General features: G+C 38.7%; 1 protein-coding gene across 2 annotated transcripts in view; it reads left to right on the forward strand.

Moving 5' to 3' along the window:
* The window catches only part of LOC103477281 (phosphofurin acidic cluster sorting protein 2), a 50,150-nt gene that overhangs the window by 14,935 nt on the left and 17,669 nt on the right, over positions 1-17,546 (forward strand). For both annotated transcript variants that reach the window (XM_008430286.2, XM_008430287.2), the window contains exons 2-7: positions 6,994-7,081; positions 13,094-13,183; positions 14,373-14,498; positions 15,799-15,961; positions 16,829-16,920; positions 17,413-17,493. In XM_008430286.2, the coding sequence (XP_008428508.1) occupies positions 6,994-7,081; positions 13,094-13,183; positions 14,373-14,498; positions 15,799-15,961; positions 16,829-16,920; positions 17,413-17,493 (640 nt within the window). The remainder of the gene's footprint in view (positions 1-6,993; positions 7,082-13,093; positions 13,184-14,372; positions 14,499-15,798; positions 15,962-16,828; positions 16,921-17,412; positions 17,494-17,546) is intronic.

A 17,546-nucleotide genomic window follows, 5' to 3' on the forward strand; every position in this document is an offset into this window, starting at 1 on the left:
TTCAGAACAGTGTTTCTTTTATTTGGGTTGAATTATACATTGAAACGAGAACAAACTGTGGTGTTATTATATAACCCTAGTACTTTGGCTTTCATCAGAAAGTGCCTTTTCTTCAGAGTGTTTTTTTTTATCTGCCACTTATATAGGACAGTACCACTCAGTTTGAAGAACTGAAGAATTTAATGTTGAGCATTCTGTTACAGGATGCTTTATTAATTGAATCTGACCGTATTCTCATCACAAAGAATCAAGAAATGGTTTGTTGAAAGTAGTGAAAGCATTACTGGAAAATTTTTCTTTAAGGCTGAAACTCCCATGTGCACATACCGAGCAAAAAGTGTCTCTTTTCATCCAGCACTCTGTTACATCACTCAGCCTTCATTCACCACTTTCCCCCGCTTTGTGCCCCTGACAAATGCTGTGCAGTGATCCGAAGGCATGGAACTGGCAAAACATCAACTAGATTGCTGACCAGGGAAAAGAATAGCAAAAGTGCCCCTTCTGTTGTGTCAGGATATTGTTAAAGTCAGAGTGCTCCTTTGCCGTATCTTTGGGTCAGATCGCTAAGCAGCCGGAACATAACAGCTATGCTGCACAGACACTTTTTAAGCCATCCTATCTCACAGTTTTCATTTTTTAATTTTTATATGCAGCAACGATTTGGTTAGGGATTGGAAAGAGACTATATATCCTGTTGTCTGAAGGTCAAAGAAGTACTCCCCTCTCCTCCATTTAGTAAATGCATCAATACTAAGAACTGCCAAAATCATTCGTCCATTAACGCGTCAATCTATAACGTACTCATTTAATTTTGATTTAAGCCAAATAAAGATTGGGGACATGCAGTGTTAGGGTTCAGTCTTAGTCTGGAATTTATGAAAAAAGTGTGGAAAAATATTTGCATTTTTAAAGGTTTTACCATAGAGTTGTGTCAGTACATTCATGTGTTTATCATCCAAGTGTCCATTTTGGTCTATTTGTTCATCCATCAATCTGTCCATCTGTTCCTCCATGTATCATCTGTGTATCCAGCCTCAGTTTCTTATTTCTAACCATCGTAGAAATACCTGCGAGGATAGGGGTATTTTGAATTTATATTTAAAATTGGCTAACAGGAGCTATCACCTTAAGAAGTATCAGTCTGGAAAAGTAGATCATTTTTAAAACAAAAAGTATGTGGGATTCATAATAAATGTATTTTTCCTTAGAAAAATACTTGAATGGTCCGAAATTAGAATTGACGGGTCAGAACCTTGAAGATAACTGGAAATTATTATCAGCCAGGAGAAAGCCTGATCAGTTCATCTCTTAATGTAGAGTATTCCCTTGGCTGCAACTGCTGCTATTTTTGGTAGACCCATAAATTAGAGTGTTTTTGTTAGAAATTGTACTATCACAGAGATGTCCAGAAATAGCACAGTGATAGAGACCACATGTACCCTGAAAGTGGAAGCATTTCTTTGGCTGACGGCCTTGAAGAAGATGATTTAGATCTCATGAATCAGTTTCTGCCAGAGAGACGGTTTTCTAAAATTCTTTCAGCCATGTATTCATGGTTTCAAGCATAACATCTGACCTTTCGTTAAATTAAAAGAACACCAGCAGTGTTTTATATATGTTTTATGTGGATTCAGATCTAAAGATACTTCCTTTTTGGAGATATACAACACAACTTCTTATTTTCCCTTAGCTCGTGTCATTTGTAATGTCAGACAAAAGTTTAAAGTCTAAGTTTGCTTTTCTATACATTATGTTATCTCACAGATGCCTACAGTTACATAATCCATTTTTATTCCATTTCCAAACGTTTGAATGCACAAGGATTTCAAAGTATGTCTATGTTTAAAAACTTTGCAGTGTCAGTGTAATGTAAACTGTATGGTATCATATGAGACAGGGTCATCATTTTGCAAAAGCTGCAGACAAAAGGCTTAGTACTGTTCCAAGTTTTGTCGTCAGCAAAACCTGCGGGAGAAAAACCAGACATGTCGGAGATTGCAGTCATTCTGCATTTTTGACTTCCACCTATCTGTCCATATTTAGTCCATCTACAGCATTGCTTTGACAGAGAAAATAATTGTAGTTGAGGTTTTCAATTGTGTTGTTCAGATTATTTGATATAATTACTCTTAATGCTTATTACTAGACAAATAGGCCCAGTTCACTTGTAGTTTTACAGAAATATACAAATCAAATTAATATCAGTACTGTTTAATCATTTTGATTCAATGACAAACATTGCTTAGCATTAGCTCCGTTAGCGCCCGTGTCTAGGAAAAATAAGTTACTTATCAGAGAATTGCTAGGTTAGTAGATCTATGTGATGAAAAACAGAGAGAGAGCTCGTAGGTAGTTGTCTTAATAGCTCCTTTAATGGCTCTGTCTATCAAAGAGATGAGGTCAAAGATATAATTATTGGAGAAGTTGTATCCTCTACGGAAAAGGAACAGAGAGATCATTCACTTATCGGCAGCAGTAACTCAGCCGAAGGCCAACAGGAAAGCAAACTAGCCATTATTGAGGGCCTATACACCTACTGAACTACACATTTATAGTCTTAGCCTTTGTACTGTATAGTTATTGGACAGCTATGTATACAGTGTTGCTACTGTGCAACATATTTATAGTCATAGCAGGTACTGTGTCGCAACGCCTATTTATATACAATTCATTTTGTGTACTCTATATTACTGCTCCATATGTCATTCAATTACTGCTTAATTGTTTTCGGTAAGATGCAATTTGCGCTTCGTTGTCAAATTTTATTGACATTGCCATTGTCAATAAAATTTAATCTGAATCAGTCACAGTACACTGCAGCCAAAACAATGGCTGCAGAGAGTTTGTGCATGCTCAAAGTAGAAAAAAGAGCTTTGGTGCTTCTTCATGGATAATGAGGAGAGCCTTACCTCTTAGATATGGTTCACATGACTACTCCTAGACTCTGCAGAAACCACATTTGTTCTGGATGAATTTTATGCTTCGTTTGGGGAAAAGAAGGCCTTAAGAGGCAGATGCATGTTAGCCATAAGCATGCTATAATGTTTTGTCTGCCATAATATTTGGTTGGTTTGCATAATGCAAAATACTTTTCACCTTGTGGTGAAACATGATGTTAATCTTCCTCTACTTTTAAAGGAGTCATAAGTCATGTTAGATACTTCAGTTATCATTTTATTCACGATTGCTGCAGTCTTATCTAAAGTCAAATATTTAACTACGGCAGAGTGGGTGCCCTGCCTGATTAGTATTGTTTGTTCAACCCAGATTATTGTTGGATGGTCGTAGCCACAGATAAGCTATCTCACATTACACATTAGGTTCAACAGTAGCTGTCTGCTTCACTTTGAGGAATAAAATAATATGATTATTTAACGATTCAACCAAGAGCACAGCAAGGAAATTCATCTGCTTCTTTAATGTATAGCTTTCTGTTGTACTGATCCCTTTTTTTAAAGGACTCACTGGCAGCATTACATTTCCTGCTGGTGCTCCTGTCTTCTTCAAGATGTCATAGTTCATTGCAAAACCACTTTAGTTGAGCATTTTAATCATTTGGATTTATTTTTAGTTTGTTTTATCTGAAGAATCAACCTTGTTTTGAATGCTAATGGCCAATCAACCAATCAGCCAATGGCTACTGGCATCACATCTTATAACAGACACTACCAAGTAGGGCTGTGGCTAACATTTAATTAAGTAATCAATTAATCTGATGATTATCATATAAAAATTAGCACATTCTACAGATTTAACTTCTGTATTTTTACATTCTACTTGTTAAAATGAGAAAATAAACATTTTATTGCCTAAAATGGGATAACAGCATTCAAAATAAACTCCTCAAGCAAACTTGAGGAGTTTTGGCTAAAGCCTTTTTACAGACAAATGTGTTTTTATCTTAAATGTATGTATATTTTTAGCTTTGGTTGTATCTATTTAGGTTTTTCAGTAAATGGCTTTTTTTGAGTCTTTATACTCCAGCTGGTGATTAATCGATTACTAAATTACGGTAGTTGACAATTATTCCAGTAACGGATTAATCACCATTAATCATTTCAGCTTACTACCAAGACAAAGTGCTTTTTATTAGTGGAAGAATTAAAAACATAGACTGGAATAAAATCAAACAAGTTAACATTGGTAGAAACATAAAGATGTCGCTTTAATACTATGTGCTAAAAGCAGCTTTAATTCATCATTGCAATTTCAAAAGGCAATGCATTCCACAGCTTTGGACCAGCGACAGCAAAGTAAAGGCTAAAAAAGGTCAACATTTAGTGAGTGACATGGGGAGAGTAATGGGCTTAGATGGAGCAGGGCTGCTCTGTTGCTGTTAGCGATGGCATATAGATTAAACATTTCAAGCTGTGAAGTGCTCAGACTCTGACTGGGCGCCAGTATGAAACTGTTCATTTTAAGATGACAGTAAAGTTCAACCAGTCACCAGACATGTCTGTCAGTCACATAAGATTATATTTTGTAAAAGATTTCCTTATAGTATGTGTTACTTTGAAGGAGACTTGATTGGAGTTACTGTTGTCTTACCATCTTCATATGGTTCAATTTGAACCATATGAAGGGGTAGATCTGACTGAGTTTTAGGATGTTTTTACATATGAGATGTTTAGTTTGTGTAAAATTCTGGTTCATTTCCCCACTTGATGTCATTTGTTTCTGCAGATGTCAGCATAGCAACCTCAATAGGATGGAGACCAAAACAATACTACCAAGACCAGAGGAGTTGATCTCAAAACAAACTCTAGAGTGGCTTGCGTATGGCGTTAACGCGGCTCAATCCGATGTAGCTGTGACATAGATGTATGTTGCAAGCTTGAGTGAAATGCCTTCATTGGGTCACTAAACACACTAAACTTTCTTGCCTGATTTGTGGTGACAGGTTTTGGTTCATTTGGAACTTTCTCTTTGAGAAAAGGAACCAAACTGCCAGAAAAAAGTTACAGGAAAGGAAAATTATCAACTGATTCGGACCAAAGTAAACAAGCTATTGGTGTAAATAAATACATAAAAAATACCCCAAAAGATCAGGGTTCATCTTCAGAGTACCATCTGCCCAGTATCAATTCATCCTCCCTTAATATCATTAGGAATTCTGGAAATTTGAACCTGGAGTTTTACATAAAAAACATGTAAAAAACATTCCTGTAAGTAGGAATGTGAAAGCTCTCGAAAATTAGAGGTTGTTTGGTTTTTTTTGTTGTAGTTTAAATTAAACCGCATTAATACATGAAAGACATAAAATTATACAGTTAGGAAGCAAAATGTTAGAGGAAATTCTTGTTTCGTCTATTTCCTTCCAGAGTGAAGGCATGGCTGTCTGTTGTATTTTTCTCTCCACAGATTTAACCAGACGCTAATCAGGTCTGTCGATCGACAGGGAACCAGGTTTCCTAGATATAACAATAAGCTGGATTTCTATCCATGATCAGTCAATCAGAAGGGTTTACCAGGAAAAACAAAAAAGTGCCAGAGGTATTGCCCTTAAAGGGGCTTATCAGCTGGGGCACAGAGAGGACACATGTCACTTATCTTTGCATTGCACTGAGTGTTTGTAGATATCCAGAACTAGAGACGACTGCATAGATGCCTTCTCTCTTGACTGTTGACATAGTTTTTGGTACAGAGCTGTGTTTTGACTGGTAGCGGCATTGAAACCAGTTTATGAACCATCTTTTGTGCATCAGTACTAGCAATCTTTTCTAAACTTCCATTCCTAACCCTGTGCATTTCTGTAGCTACTTTAACCAAATATTTGTTGTATTTTTTCTTAATAACACCTGGTCTGCCTGAAATTACTGTTTGGGTGTCAAAGCGAACTGGCGCAGAGTATAAGCAAAGGGACGTCCGGGCACCGGGCCAGAACAGATGGCAATGAGTTTCATTTACAACAAAACACAGTGGCAGACAGGAGTGGAGATACTAGTAACAAAGGGATTTCTGGCATCTGATCTGACCCCTCCGTCAGCAGCAGACTTTTTAAATTACATACAAATTTGGGTCCTCAGAGACATAAAAACTCACAGTGATGATGAGCTGGGAATGCTGAAATATCAGCGCTTCTTTCATAAATCCTGCCAAAGAAAGCCACGGCTGACTAATGATCTGGTAGCCAAACATCAATGATTCACCTGCTTTATTAATTGTTTGACTATTTAAGCCTCAAATATATGTGCAGTGCACAGTTATAAATTTGTATATATTGCTCCATTTTTGTTTGAGTGGCTATGACTGAAACAAGGACATATTTATAACCGAATAGACTTTTTTATTGTTCTCACAAAGAATACTGCTAAACATTATGATGAAAATCCATATCGCCCATCTTGTGGGAAGACCATTAGGTTTCACCTATCGACTCATGTTGTAAGTAAACTACAAATAATCAGACCAATCCAGTGCTAGAAACAGAGGCCAGGCAGCGAGCAGGAGTTGTCTTTGATGTGCTTGTAGCAGCTAATCAATCATTTATCTGAAATTTCTGTCTGGTTTCAGTGACGACACATAAGATTGAGCCTTTTTTTATGCACTGGTGGACTCGTAAATAATAATTCACCACCATGTCAGTAATGTTTTTAATTCAGGAGCACAGTAATTTTGGTATATATCGAAAAGTATTCTTTATTACAAGTCAGGAATTAAGATCATTGTTTTGTTTTGTTTTGTTTTGTTTTTCTGCAGTATGTTTTTCAAGACAATAAAAAAATATTGATGTTAAAAAAAAACTGCACTATGCACATTAGGCTCTGTGTTTCTTATCCTAATGTGTTGTTGCAAACCAACAATATAAATTGTTAAATTGTTTTTTTCCTCATTTTAAACAAAAATTCTGATGTTTAGTATCCAACAAAAAGGACTGCTTTGAATTACCTGTGGTCTCGGTTCTTAGTGCAGACTCATGCTACTGATTTCTTTCCTGTAGTGACGGTGCAACTTTTTCTAAGTGCTTGTCTTGCTGTTTGTTGTTTCCCTCAGGCTGTGCAGCCTCACACTGAAGAAGCTGGTCGTCCTCAAAGAACTGGATAAGGAGCTGAACTCGCTTTCAATAGCCGTCAAAATCCAGGTTGGTAACTTAACCTCCTATGTGTGATGAGAAAAGGTTCATTGTCAAGACCCTTGAAAGTGGTGTATCTCGGCCTGAACCCGGTGCTTCACGTCGTGTCCGCTTCCTGCTCTATATTGTTGGCCTGGTTGATAAGACATTCACGTAATCCTGCTGCAGGATAAAACCCTCTTTAGCTGCGCCGAAAGCCCCAGTGCCTTACATCCACTCAGGTGGCAGTCCGGCTTACCGCTCTAAGCAGGAGCATTAGCACCTTTAAGACGGATTGTGCATCTTGCATTGATTGCTTGTGCATACATGTGCTTGCAACGTTTAACTTGAAAACTTTGTCGTCTCCGCTTTGAATTATTATGTCATAATTTCACACAAAATCAACCACAATGGATCCAACATTAAATCTCGCTCTTTTCAGACACTCTGGTTTTTAGATGGGGATTTTAATTTTCTGTCATTTATTATGGAAATAAAGACTGCTATCTCAAGCTTACAGACGCAGCATAGAATTCTGTTTGGAGAGAAAAAATATGGTATAAAGCTCGACATGAATCTCTCCTGACAGACAGAAGCCCCATGTCAACTGTGCAGCAGCTCAGGCTGTCATGAAGACAATGGGAAATGCACACTACCTATTGTACATTCACATGGGAAATAAGCCGAGCAGTTAATATTGAACTCTTTGTTTAATGTTCAACATTCCGTCCATTTCTAAATTCACACGTGCGTTCATACATCCCTTGAAGCATCAGTCAATATATCTATCTACCCAGGCATGCCTCCATCCATCCACACATGCATCTCTTAACATGCCTGAATACATTTATTCATACATCCATTCATTTGGTGATGGATTCATGCATCCATTTGGGATCAATTTGTGCAGAGTTGATGTCTTGGTTTTCATACCAAAATTATAACAATATTTTCAAATCCTTCACCTGCTTCTTGTCAATAAGACTATGGTGGTTTAAAATATTCTACTTGTGACTAGGCCTGCCACAATAAAAAATACATCAATTAATCTCATTATAAATGAAAAGAAACTCAATACGTGTCATTTGCTTGATTTATCGTTTTTCTCTTTTCTTTTTTTTTTTTTTTTTTTGCCAAAACCTGAATAATAAGTCTTCAGTCTGGTGCTTTGGTCTCATCTAGCCCTTTTTTAAAGATTATTTGTTTACAGAGACTTCATAATTCATTTTATTTGTTGTTCTTTTGTTTCCTTTATTTATTTTGGATACTTAAAATGTCTTCCAGTTCCAGTGTTTAAATGCTCATTAGAATGTAAAGGCTATTGATTGAGAATGTGTTCTTGCATTATTGCGCCATTATTACTATTATATTACTTGAAAATGGCCTCAAAAGTACAATATTATAGTTTATAGCACTAAGTTCTGGGACAATTTATTGTCTAGCAAAATGTGTGATTGTGACTGGCCTTCTTGTGACACAGACTCACTTGTTATCCAGAATGGTGTGATGCTCTATCAGATCATATGCCAGACTAATCTGCAGTTGAGCAGTGTTGGATTGCTGCCTATAGTCAGCAGTCTGACTGCACAGCTTAAAGCAACACAGGTAGCAGCAAGCATAGCTGCAGTTGAAGAAGCAGTCAGTTTTTCAGCTGTTTTAGTCATCAGCTGTTCTGATATGATGTCTATGAAAGGTAAGGAGGATTAGGTGGGAGCTAATCCTCCTTACTATAAATTTGATCACTTAATCTGTATTTATGTTTTTTTTTTTGTGTGCGATTGAAAATGTTTGCCCTTACACATTTCTTCTGTTCATATTAGATTTATTTTAGATCCAGATAAAAATCCTATTTAGATCCTGTGCTAAGACTAGAAAATTTATCTTTACAGATGCTCTCCGTACATTCTGATTCAGTTTCAGATGTTTTCTTATGAAGAATAAGTGGAGCACCCTGTGGCTCAGTTGACTGGGCAGGTGCACGATATTAGGAAACTTTAGACCTCAACACAGCTGGCCTGGGTTCCACTCCCGGTCCCATGCCATTTCTTTGCTCCTTTTTCTGTCGCCTTAATGTGAAATAAATGTCACTTGTGCCACAAACTCTTAAAAAAAAAAAGGTCAGACAAAAATGTTACAATCTTAGTCTCTACTTAGTTTGAACATCTTACTTCAAAAGTCTTGCAGCTGTACTTGTAACAAAAAGTGTTTCCATAATGTGCTGACACAGCAGGGCCGAGAATACAAATGGTTGGCACACTTTTCAGAGTTTCATTTGTAAAAAAAAAAGAAAAAAAAAGAAAAATTGGAATCCGGCGGAAGAGTTCTCTCCAGCACTGCCAGTGCATGCTCAGTGTGAGTTATTGCTGCAGAATTATAAAAACGATGCAACCGTGTTGTTTGCCTTGGTGGAAAACGTTTTACCACTTGGCATAGTCAAATGAATTTTATTGTATTGTTTTATAACTTTGTGAAACTGAAATGTATGCAATTGAATTGAACATAAAAAACTGAATTGAACTTCAGAACTACACATCGCATTTTGTCAGTACTTCGATGGACTGGCGACCTGTCCAGGGTGTCCCTGCCTCTCCCCCGAAATGTCTCGCTTGAGATAGGCACAAGCTCCAGATCCCACTATGGAAAAGGGTGTAAGAAAATGGATGGATTTTGTTGGCATATCCCATAAAATACCAATGAAATTCATTGCAGTTTGCAGTTGTGATATATGAATACCTTTGCAATCCACTGTCTCTGTAACAAACAACCAAATGAACAGAATTTCATAAACAGTCATTTGCATTAGTTTGGTTTAAAGGTCAACTAACTTGTTTTTTCTTGTATTTAATTAATGAACTTTGACCTCTTCATTATGAAAACTAAATAGTTACTCTCCAAAGCTGCATAATTCTATTTAAAGAGAAACCACGGCATCCTCCTGCTGCCGCTGTCCTGAAGGTAAAGGCGGCCAACCAAGTGTGGCCGTATCCATGAGCTACGCTGTCTCCGGAGCGTGAAATCTCCCCATTTCTGCCGAGCTGCTCCGAGGACAGCTGAGTAAAGCTCTGCCCGCCGCAGCTCTGGAATTGGAGCATTAAATGCATTTTCCAGCAGGTTTGGTGAGGAGGGAAAAACAGACGACAAAGAGCTGAAGGAGAAAGTTGGGAATATGCCTGGAATTGCACGGCTTTGTTTTTACAGTGAATAGCAAAAATTCTTGTTTTACGTCATTGCTTGTCTGTTGAACACAGTTGATGGTTGTCTCTCATCTGTGTGGGACTCATCAAGTTAAGTGACATGCAAGCTCAGACTCGGCCCTTGTAATGGGTTTCCATATAGACAGTCTCCAGGTCTCCGCAGTTGTAACGAGGATGTATTCATGTTTTTTCTGGGCATAGTTGTTGTATCAGATTTGATTCTTATCACTTCAAGTATGTAAAACATGTTAAAAGCAGCCCGATGCATTTGTATTCAGCAAATTACACAATGAATTCTGACACAAATGGTGCACGGTTCTCATTTCAGTGCAAGTTGCTGTCAGAAAAGCTTTGGTGTGCAGCTGGCTGAGATATGATCCAATTATATTTGTGTGTGTCTTCATCGGTGTGTGTTGGGTGGAAGCAGAAGCCTCCAAACTCCTGTAAAACCTCTGTAATATAATTCCTCGCCAAGCACTTTGAGTGACCTGAACACACTTCCTGTCACTGCTGCAAACAAGAGATTCAGTTCAGAGTTTTTAATGTGTTTAAAAAGATAACCATAGGAGGAAATGTGACATTGAACTCATTTTTTCCATAAGCTGGTAGTTGCTTGGAGGCTTTGCTAACTAAGCCCAGCACCCCTCCATCCTCATGTGGCCCCTGAGAGGTTGTTGTAGGAGCTGTAGCTGAGGGTAGAAGGGGGCCTGAGGACATTGAGTGCAAGCTTTCCTTGCCAAGGTTGTGCCGTTTCAGTGTGCCTAGGTTTTTTTTTGCCTTGATTCATTGTGCTAGTCAATGGGCATGCGAAAGGACTGCATACAAGGCCTCTTTGTGGAGCTGATGTTGACTAGGTCAGACTCAGATTTATCCTAGTTTTTCTTGTTATACCAACACAAGAACCACAGCTACTGTCAAAGGCCTATTACTCTCTTTTTGTGGTACTCTGAAGCACATTGAGCGAGTATGTTTTATTTCTCAAAGCTCACAACTTATTTTGAGCTTTCAGAAGCTAAGGCTGCATGTTGGAAGCTAAAGCTGTTGTCCAAGGAAACAAAACAGCAGCTGAAGCTAAAATTGATGTAAAGGTTTTTTGTTGTGTAAAGGGCTCACAATGCTTCCATCTCCACAAGAATGTATTTAAAAAGTTGCTTCTGGCCAATCTTCGCTCTTTTAGCAACAAAACAACATTTTAATACTGTACCTTAGCATTTTCATACTGCAATAGAAAACTATCCATCCATCAATTATCTCACACGTGTATTCCTACTGGGGTCGGAAGGGGTCGCAGGTCAACACAGAGACAAACAGAACAAACAACCATGCAAGCACAAACCCACACTTAAGGAGAATTTCGAGGGACCAGTTAACCTGACAGTCATGTTTTTGGACTTTCAGAGTACCTGGAGAGAACCCACGCATGAACAGGGAGAACGTGCAAACTTCACGCAGAAAGACTTCAGGCAGGCAATAGAAAATGAGTGTTACTAAATATATTACTGGCATTGAGAGCCTGAATCAATCGGACCTAAATAGTCATCTAACATTTACTGTGGTTCAAGTAGTTCTTTGATACATTGTACTACTGGTATTCAGAGGTTAGTAACTACAGCCACCTGCAAACACCTGAAATATACAAATACTTCCTACCACCTTTAAAAAGAGAGACAAAATAACGGTAGCAGCACAAAAGCAAACTGGTTACACTGTCTGATATATCATTGAGTGAGTTGATCCACCGTACCGGCTATGATTTAGAAACTCTGGTAACTCTGTGCCTAATTCCTCACCTCCTTCAGCATTACATCATTATTCAGGAATTTATTCTTGAGGAAGTCTTAAGTTAATTGGAATGTGTACTAGATACGTGAGCTAAGCTTGGAAGATTTGTGGACTTTTTATTTATTGCCGTTGCCAAAACTGTTGCACAACAAAAGTCTTCTTACAACAAGCTTGGCCTAAACTTGTTACCATGACCTGATGAGTTGTTAGTAGCTTCATGCTTTCCTGTTTGTAGGATTACAACCAGCAGAACAAGAAAATTGATTGTGAAGTTAATCTGAAATCTGTAATTCAAAAGTAACTCCATGGATTAAATCCATGGCATGCAAGAGAAGCATGTTAAAGCCTGACGGAGGTCGTCCGGGGACATGCTGAGCGCTGTTTGGCTTCCGCTAGGATGAGACTGCCACGACCGGTTGTATTTAAATCCTCAGGCGGCCATCTCCCAGAATTAGCTCAGGTGATGAGTTTGTCTTAAGCAGAATGGCAAGCATTAGATAAGGAAGCTTAATGTGGTTTCAAGTAGCAGCTTGAATCAGTGGCTTTGCTTCTCCAACAGAGAATATTGGCTGCAATAGTTAACATTACAGCATCATACCAGGGTAAAGATTTGGCTGATGCGTATTTAGAAAAAAAAAAAAAAAAAAACACACAAAAAAAAAACCTGCTCTCTGGGGAGAAGTGATGGAGTTGAGGACTGTTTGTTCAAAGGTACGGGTTGGCGCGACTCTGCATGGAGGTGTGAATGTGGAGAGGCCTATTCTAAAGAAAAAAATAAGACTTCCAGACTTGCTCAGTCTGAGAGGATAAGCTTTTTTTTATTATTATTATTTGTATTAATTAATTCTGTTTAGGCTTACTTACTATTGAGCAATACCTGTTGTCAAATTTCACCTTGATGTATTTAAGTCTGATTTATTTTTGACCTTTTTCCCCAGATTCCACATCATTTGCTCTACCGGTAGAAATGCATTGACGAAAAAGTTGGCCCTCTGTCAGAGCCTAAAGTTTATCTTTAGTAATTATTCATCAAATTTTAACATTTGCTTTCCTTTGCTTCTCACAGGGCTCAAAGCGTCTTCTGAGATCAAACGAGTACGTCCTTCCTCCCAGCGGACTGATGGAGACCGACCTGGAGCTCACCTTCTCACTACAGGCAAGCCGTCTCACATTCCCCCGCAAACTCTCACACAGATGTCACTGCATCTTAAGTCTGCTGAAACATTTCCTTTTATTTGTAGTTATTTTTGTTTAATGCCAATAGTGATTTAAGTATTGCGCACAGTATAGTAGTTAGTAATTTAGGTAAATTACGACACATGTGTGCGCATGTTAATGGTAACTTTTGAGGCATAAAACAGTGGTTTCCAAACTTTCCAGATTCTGACCTTCTAAAGAAAATACAGGTCATAAATAAACTCAACTCTTGAGTACACAGACATTTCTACAAAGTTAAATAGTGGTACAAAGATAACAGAATTGGTATCAACAGCTGGTATATTGGCTAGCATGTTACTTTTATTTATTTTACAACATTTCTAAAATATATATGCTTTCTCCTCATCATAACTGGGATCCCAACCTCAGCTTCTGGTACCGCTTGAATAAAAGGACCTGCTTTTGAGTTGTTCGGGGGCGCCTACCTGGCGCCCCCGAACATTCATTATATGTTGAAAAAGTTTAGGAAATTCAAAAAAGAAAAATTGAAGCGATAAATTCAGCCAACTTATAAAACCAGCAACTACCAGGTGATTATTATGAGAATGTTGTGGACCTAAAAGGTGAGAAAGTTATTCAAAGAATTTAGTTATGGGTTTCAAAAAGGTACAACTTTGCATATAAAATACTACCTTCTGACTACTGATATATGTGGTACAACAGTGAGGGATTAAATTCTGAAACAGTAGAGATACTTCAATAGACTCCAGTGGAAGAATCTTTAATGATTCCTTTCCAGGATGTCCACTAGTGTGAGCAAATATTGCAGGAAAAACTAAATAAATTCTTGTGCAAACATACTTTTTTTCTTCTTTATATCACCTGAATAATGGAATTATGTATATGTGGACTTGCCTTAAAAATTAGTTACACATTAGTGCAATATAATCCTTCGGGTTATAGAAATGGTTTAAACATTGCATCAGAAAATTTTTTTTTTTAATCTGACAGATTAATTAATTTGACTGATTTACAATTGAGTATTTGGATATGTGTTTTAATCTTCAAAAAATACTTAAAAATGCAACCATAAACAGGTTCACCCTTCTTTTTTTTTCTATGTATCACTATATAAACAGATGAAATGTATTGCAGTGAGTGACGCGTTTCCCTCCGATTCATTACAGTACCCACACTTTCTAAAGAGGGACGCCAACAGACTGCAAATCATGCTGCAGAGACGGAAGCGTTACAAAAATCGAACCATCCTGGGCTACAAAACGTTGGCTGTGGGCGTCATCAATATGGCCGAGGTAACGTCCCCTCATCTGGGGGTGGAGTGCTTTCACCCGCTTCATTTCATGTGTCATTCTCAGTCGTTTTGCTTGAGAAGCGCGCTATTTTGCTCTGAGCTTGTGAACGTGTTCTACCTTGCTCTGCTTGCCAGAGAGAATGGGCTCCTGTGATTCATTTTCATCAGACAGAGCTGTGTGAAATGATCGACCATCTGGCGGTTGCTTCATATATGCTATTCTAGACCAAAAATAAATAAATCTAAACTGTGCATTCATTGTCGATTGGCTGTTGAAATAAATATAAGCCAGTTTGTTTGTTTGTTTGTTTGAAAAATAATTAGATAATTTACTATTGAGCCTTTTTACTTCTTTAGGGATAGTCATATGCTTGTTGTTTGTCCCCCACAATAAAAGGAAAATAACATAGAAAACCAACTCCAAACCATGTATTCACATGATGTCCAACCCAAATAGTTTGAGGCATGCATACCTTTGCATGGTACAGGTGTTATCAATCATTTTCTAATCACTATCTGTCCTCAGGCAGAGATGTTTTCCTGCTGTGACCTTCAGGGCAGAAACTGATTGGCATCGGAAAACAAGACTAATGCATTATTGTGTTTTAAATTCCCACTCAGCCCCTCTGCTCTTTCTGCTGGGAAATAACCCACAGACCTTTTATGAATGAAGCCAAATTGACCATTATTGGACCCTGAAGGGTAATTGCGTTGTCATCCTGCTGCAGAGCAGAGCCCTCTCGTGCCTTGTGTTCTGAAACCGTCGAAGCATTGTGTGGGAGGAAGTGGCTTCCTGGGCTTTGCTCGGAGAGTTCAAGTGGACTCCTGCTGGTGGTTGAGCGAAATGAGCCTGCTCCCTGTTCAGCCATTCATCAGCTGAAATATTACAAGCAGCCCCCAGACAGAGCTTAGACGGAGAGCTCATCCTCTCTCATCTAATTCAAAACCGTTTATTTAAAACTTTCGCTGCTGGGTTGGATGGGGTCACTTAGGCAAAAGCAGTTATTATTTTTTTGATGAAGACTTATTTACAGATAGCTTAGCTGTCAGTGGTTTCAGAGAACCTGCTTTAATCTCTTCACCAGCAATGCATGTGTGAAGATGTTTGATTTTTTGACTGTTTAATCACTGCTTTAGAAAAACGGAACAGAGCGATGGGACCAGATGCGATCTCAGACGGTGTGTAGCTTGCGGATAAATTAAAACTTTCAAACCCAAAGAATCTTTTTTTTCTGGGTGAGACTTATCATTAACTAAACCGATGGATTTTAAATGTGATCTAAATGCTGCACTGTGTCCAGGTGATGCAACACCCAACAGACGGGGGACAGATTCTGGGTCTCCATAGCAACGTGAAGGAGGCCCCGGTGCGCGTGGCAGAGATCAGCGTGTACTCGCTCTCCAGCCAGCCCATCGACCACGAGGACGGCAGCGGGCAGGCTTGCCGCAAGACCAAAACCTCAGGTGGGCGAGCGCCATCTCCCGCCTCCCACTGCGGGTCTGTTAGAAAGGTCCGAGTCCAAATCCAAATGTGTTTCAGTCCTTCAACCCCAGAGCCAGCACCTCCCCGCTGTGGCCTCTCTCTTCCCTTCTTCCACCTGGCTCAAGTTTCCCAACTGAGAACAGAATAAACTCCATTAATCCAGGCCTGTCCAACAGCCAGAGATATGTTATTCTCTTCAGCTGCGGCTGCAATGTCGATGTGAGACCTGAACAGATGGAGGGACTATTACCTTTCACCGCTCTATTTCTGGACGGCGATGGTCCAAGTCCGGACTCCGTGGCATTATTCTGCCGTTCTGATCCAACCGACGCTGTTCTGGATGTTATTAAGGAAGCCGCTCAAACATAACACATGAGCTCACGCGCCAAGCATGAAACGAGTGTCACTCCGAGGGAAGGGAGGGAGGAAAAGATGTTTATCTTTCCCCGTTCATTGATCCTTAATAGCATCCATCCTACCTTAGAGCGTGGAACAGGATGTTTCACAGGCAAAGGAAGAACAAAGAAGCTGCTCCAGATTAATAAAAAACAGATTTATTTTTAAGATGGAAATATTTATTGTCTTTAAAGGATATTACATTGGGAAAAGCTTTTCCACCAAATCTAAAAACAAAAAAAAGTCCAGTAAAATAAACATTTAGCCACATTTGCCTTATTAAATGCTTGAAAATCAAGATAAAAATTCAAGATTATTGTTGTTGTATTCTCTTTTAAGAAGAACTTTTGCAAAAAACAACAAAAAAGGAAAATCATTTTTCTATCCATCATAGTCTCTATGGTAGCCGATATGGCTGTATTTTGACATCTGTTTTCATTTGTTGACCTCAGACCGCTCCCCTGACATGGATAATTATTCAGAGGACGATGATGACAGCTACTCGTCGGAGCAGGAGGCCAGTGATGACGCAGTTAATGCCCAGGTTGGTGCCAGAACAATCATTTTGTGACTGTGCTGCAGCTCTCTCTGTAATATCTGGTAAACATTCATGTTTCACATTGTTTTTCAGCTGCTTGCCGAGCGTACCACTGTAGCTTCCACAAACGGCAGTGTATTTATTTGGAATTTATATGACAGACCAACACAGAGTTCATAATTGTGAAGTGGAAGGAAACAGATAAATGATTCTAAAGATTGTTTTGGAAATGGAAATCTGAGAAGTGGGATGTACATTTGTCTTTACTCCAAAACCCCAAAATAAAATCCAGTGCAACTAATCACCTTCAGAGGTTGCCTAATTAGTAAATATACTACCCATGTAGTTTATTTAATCTCAATATAAAGGTAGCTGTTCTGCGTTTATAGCTGGGTTAGGCCATAAAATGGAGCTGTGTTGAATTCATCATCTGAAAATGGAAAGAACATGGCATAGCTGAATAGCCTCCTGTCTCATTTGCATTTGTTTTAATGTCAGGATATTTATGATGAAGATGACGAAGTCCGGAAGCCCAAGAAACCCCGCAGGAAAATGATCAGAACCACCTCCATGACCAGGGTGAGTGGCTCGCTCTCCTGTCACAAAGAGCTTAATGTTCGCCAATCATTGAC

Source organism: Poecilia reticulata, linkage group LG15, assembly GCF_000633615.1.
Source record: "Poecilia reticulata strain Guanapo linkage group LG15, Guppy_female_1.0+MT, whole genome shotgun sequence".
Lineage (NCBI taxonomy): Eukaryota > Metazoa > Chordata > Actinopteri > Cyprinodontiformes > Poeciliidae > Poecilia > Poecilia reticulata.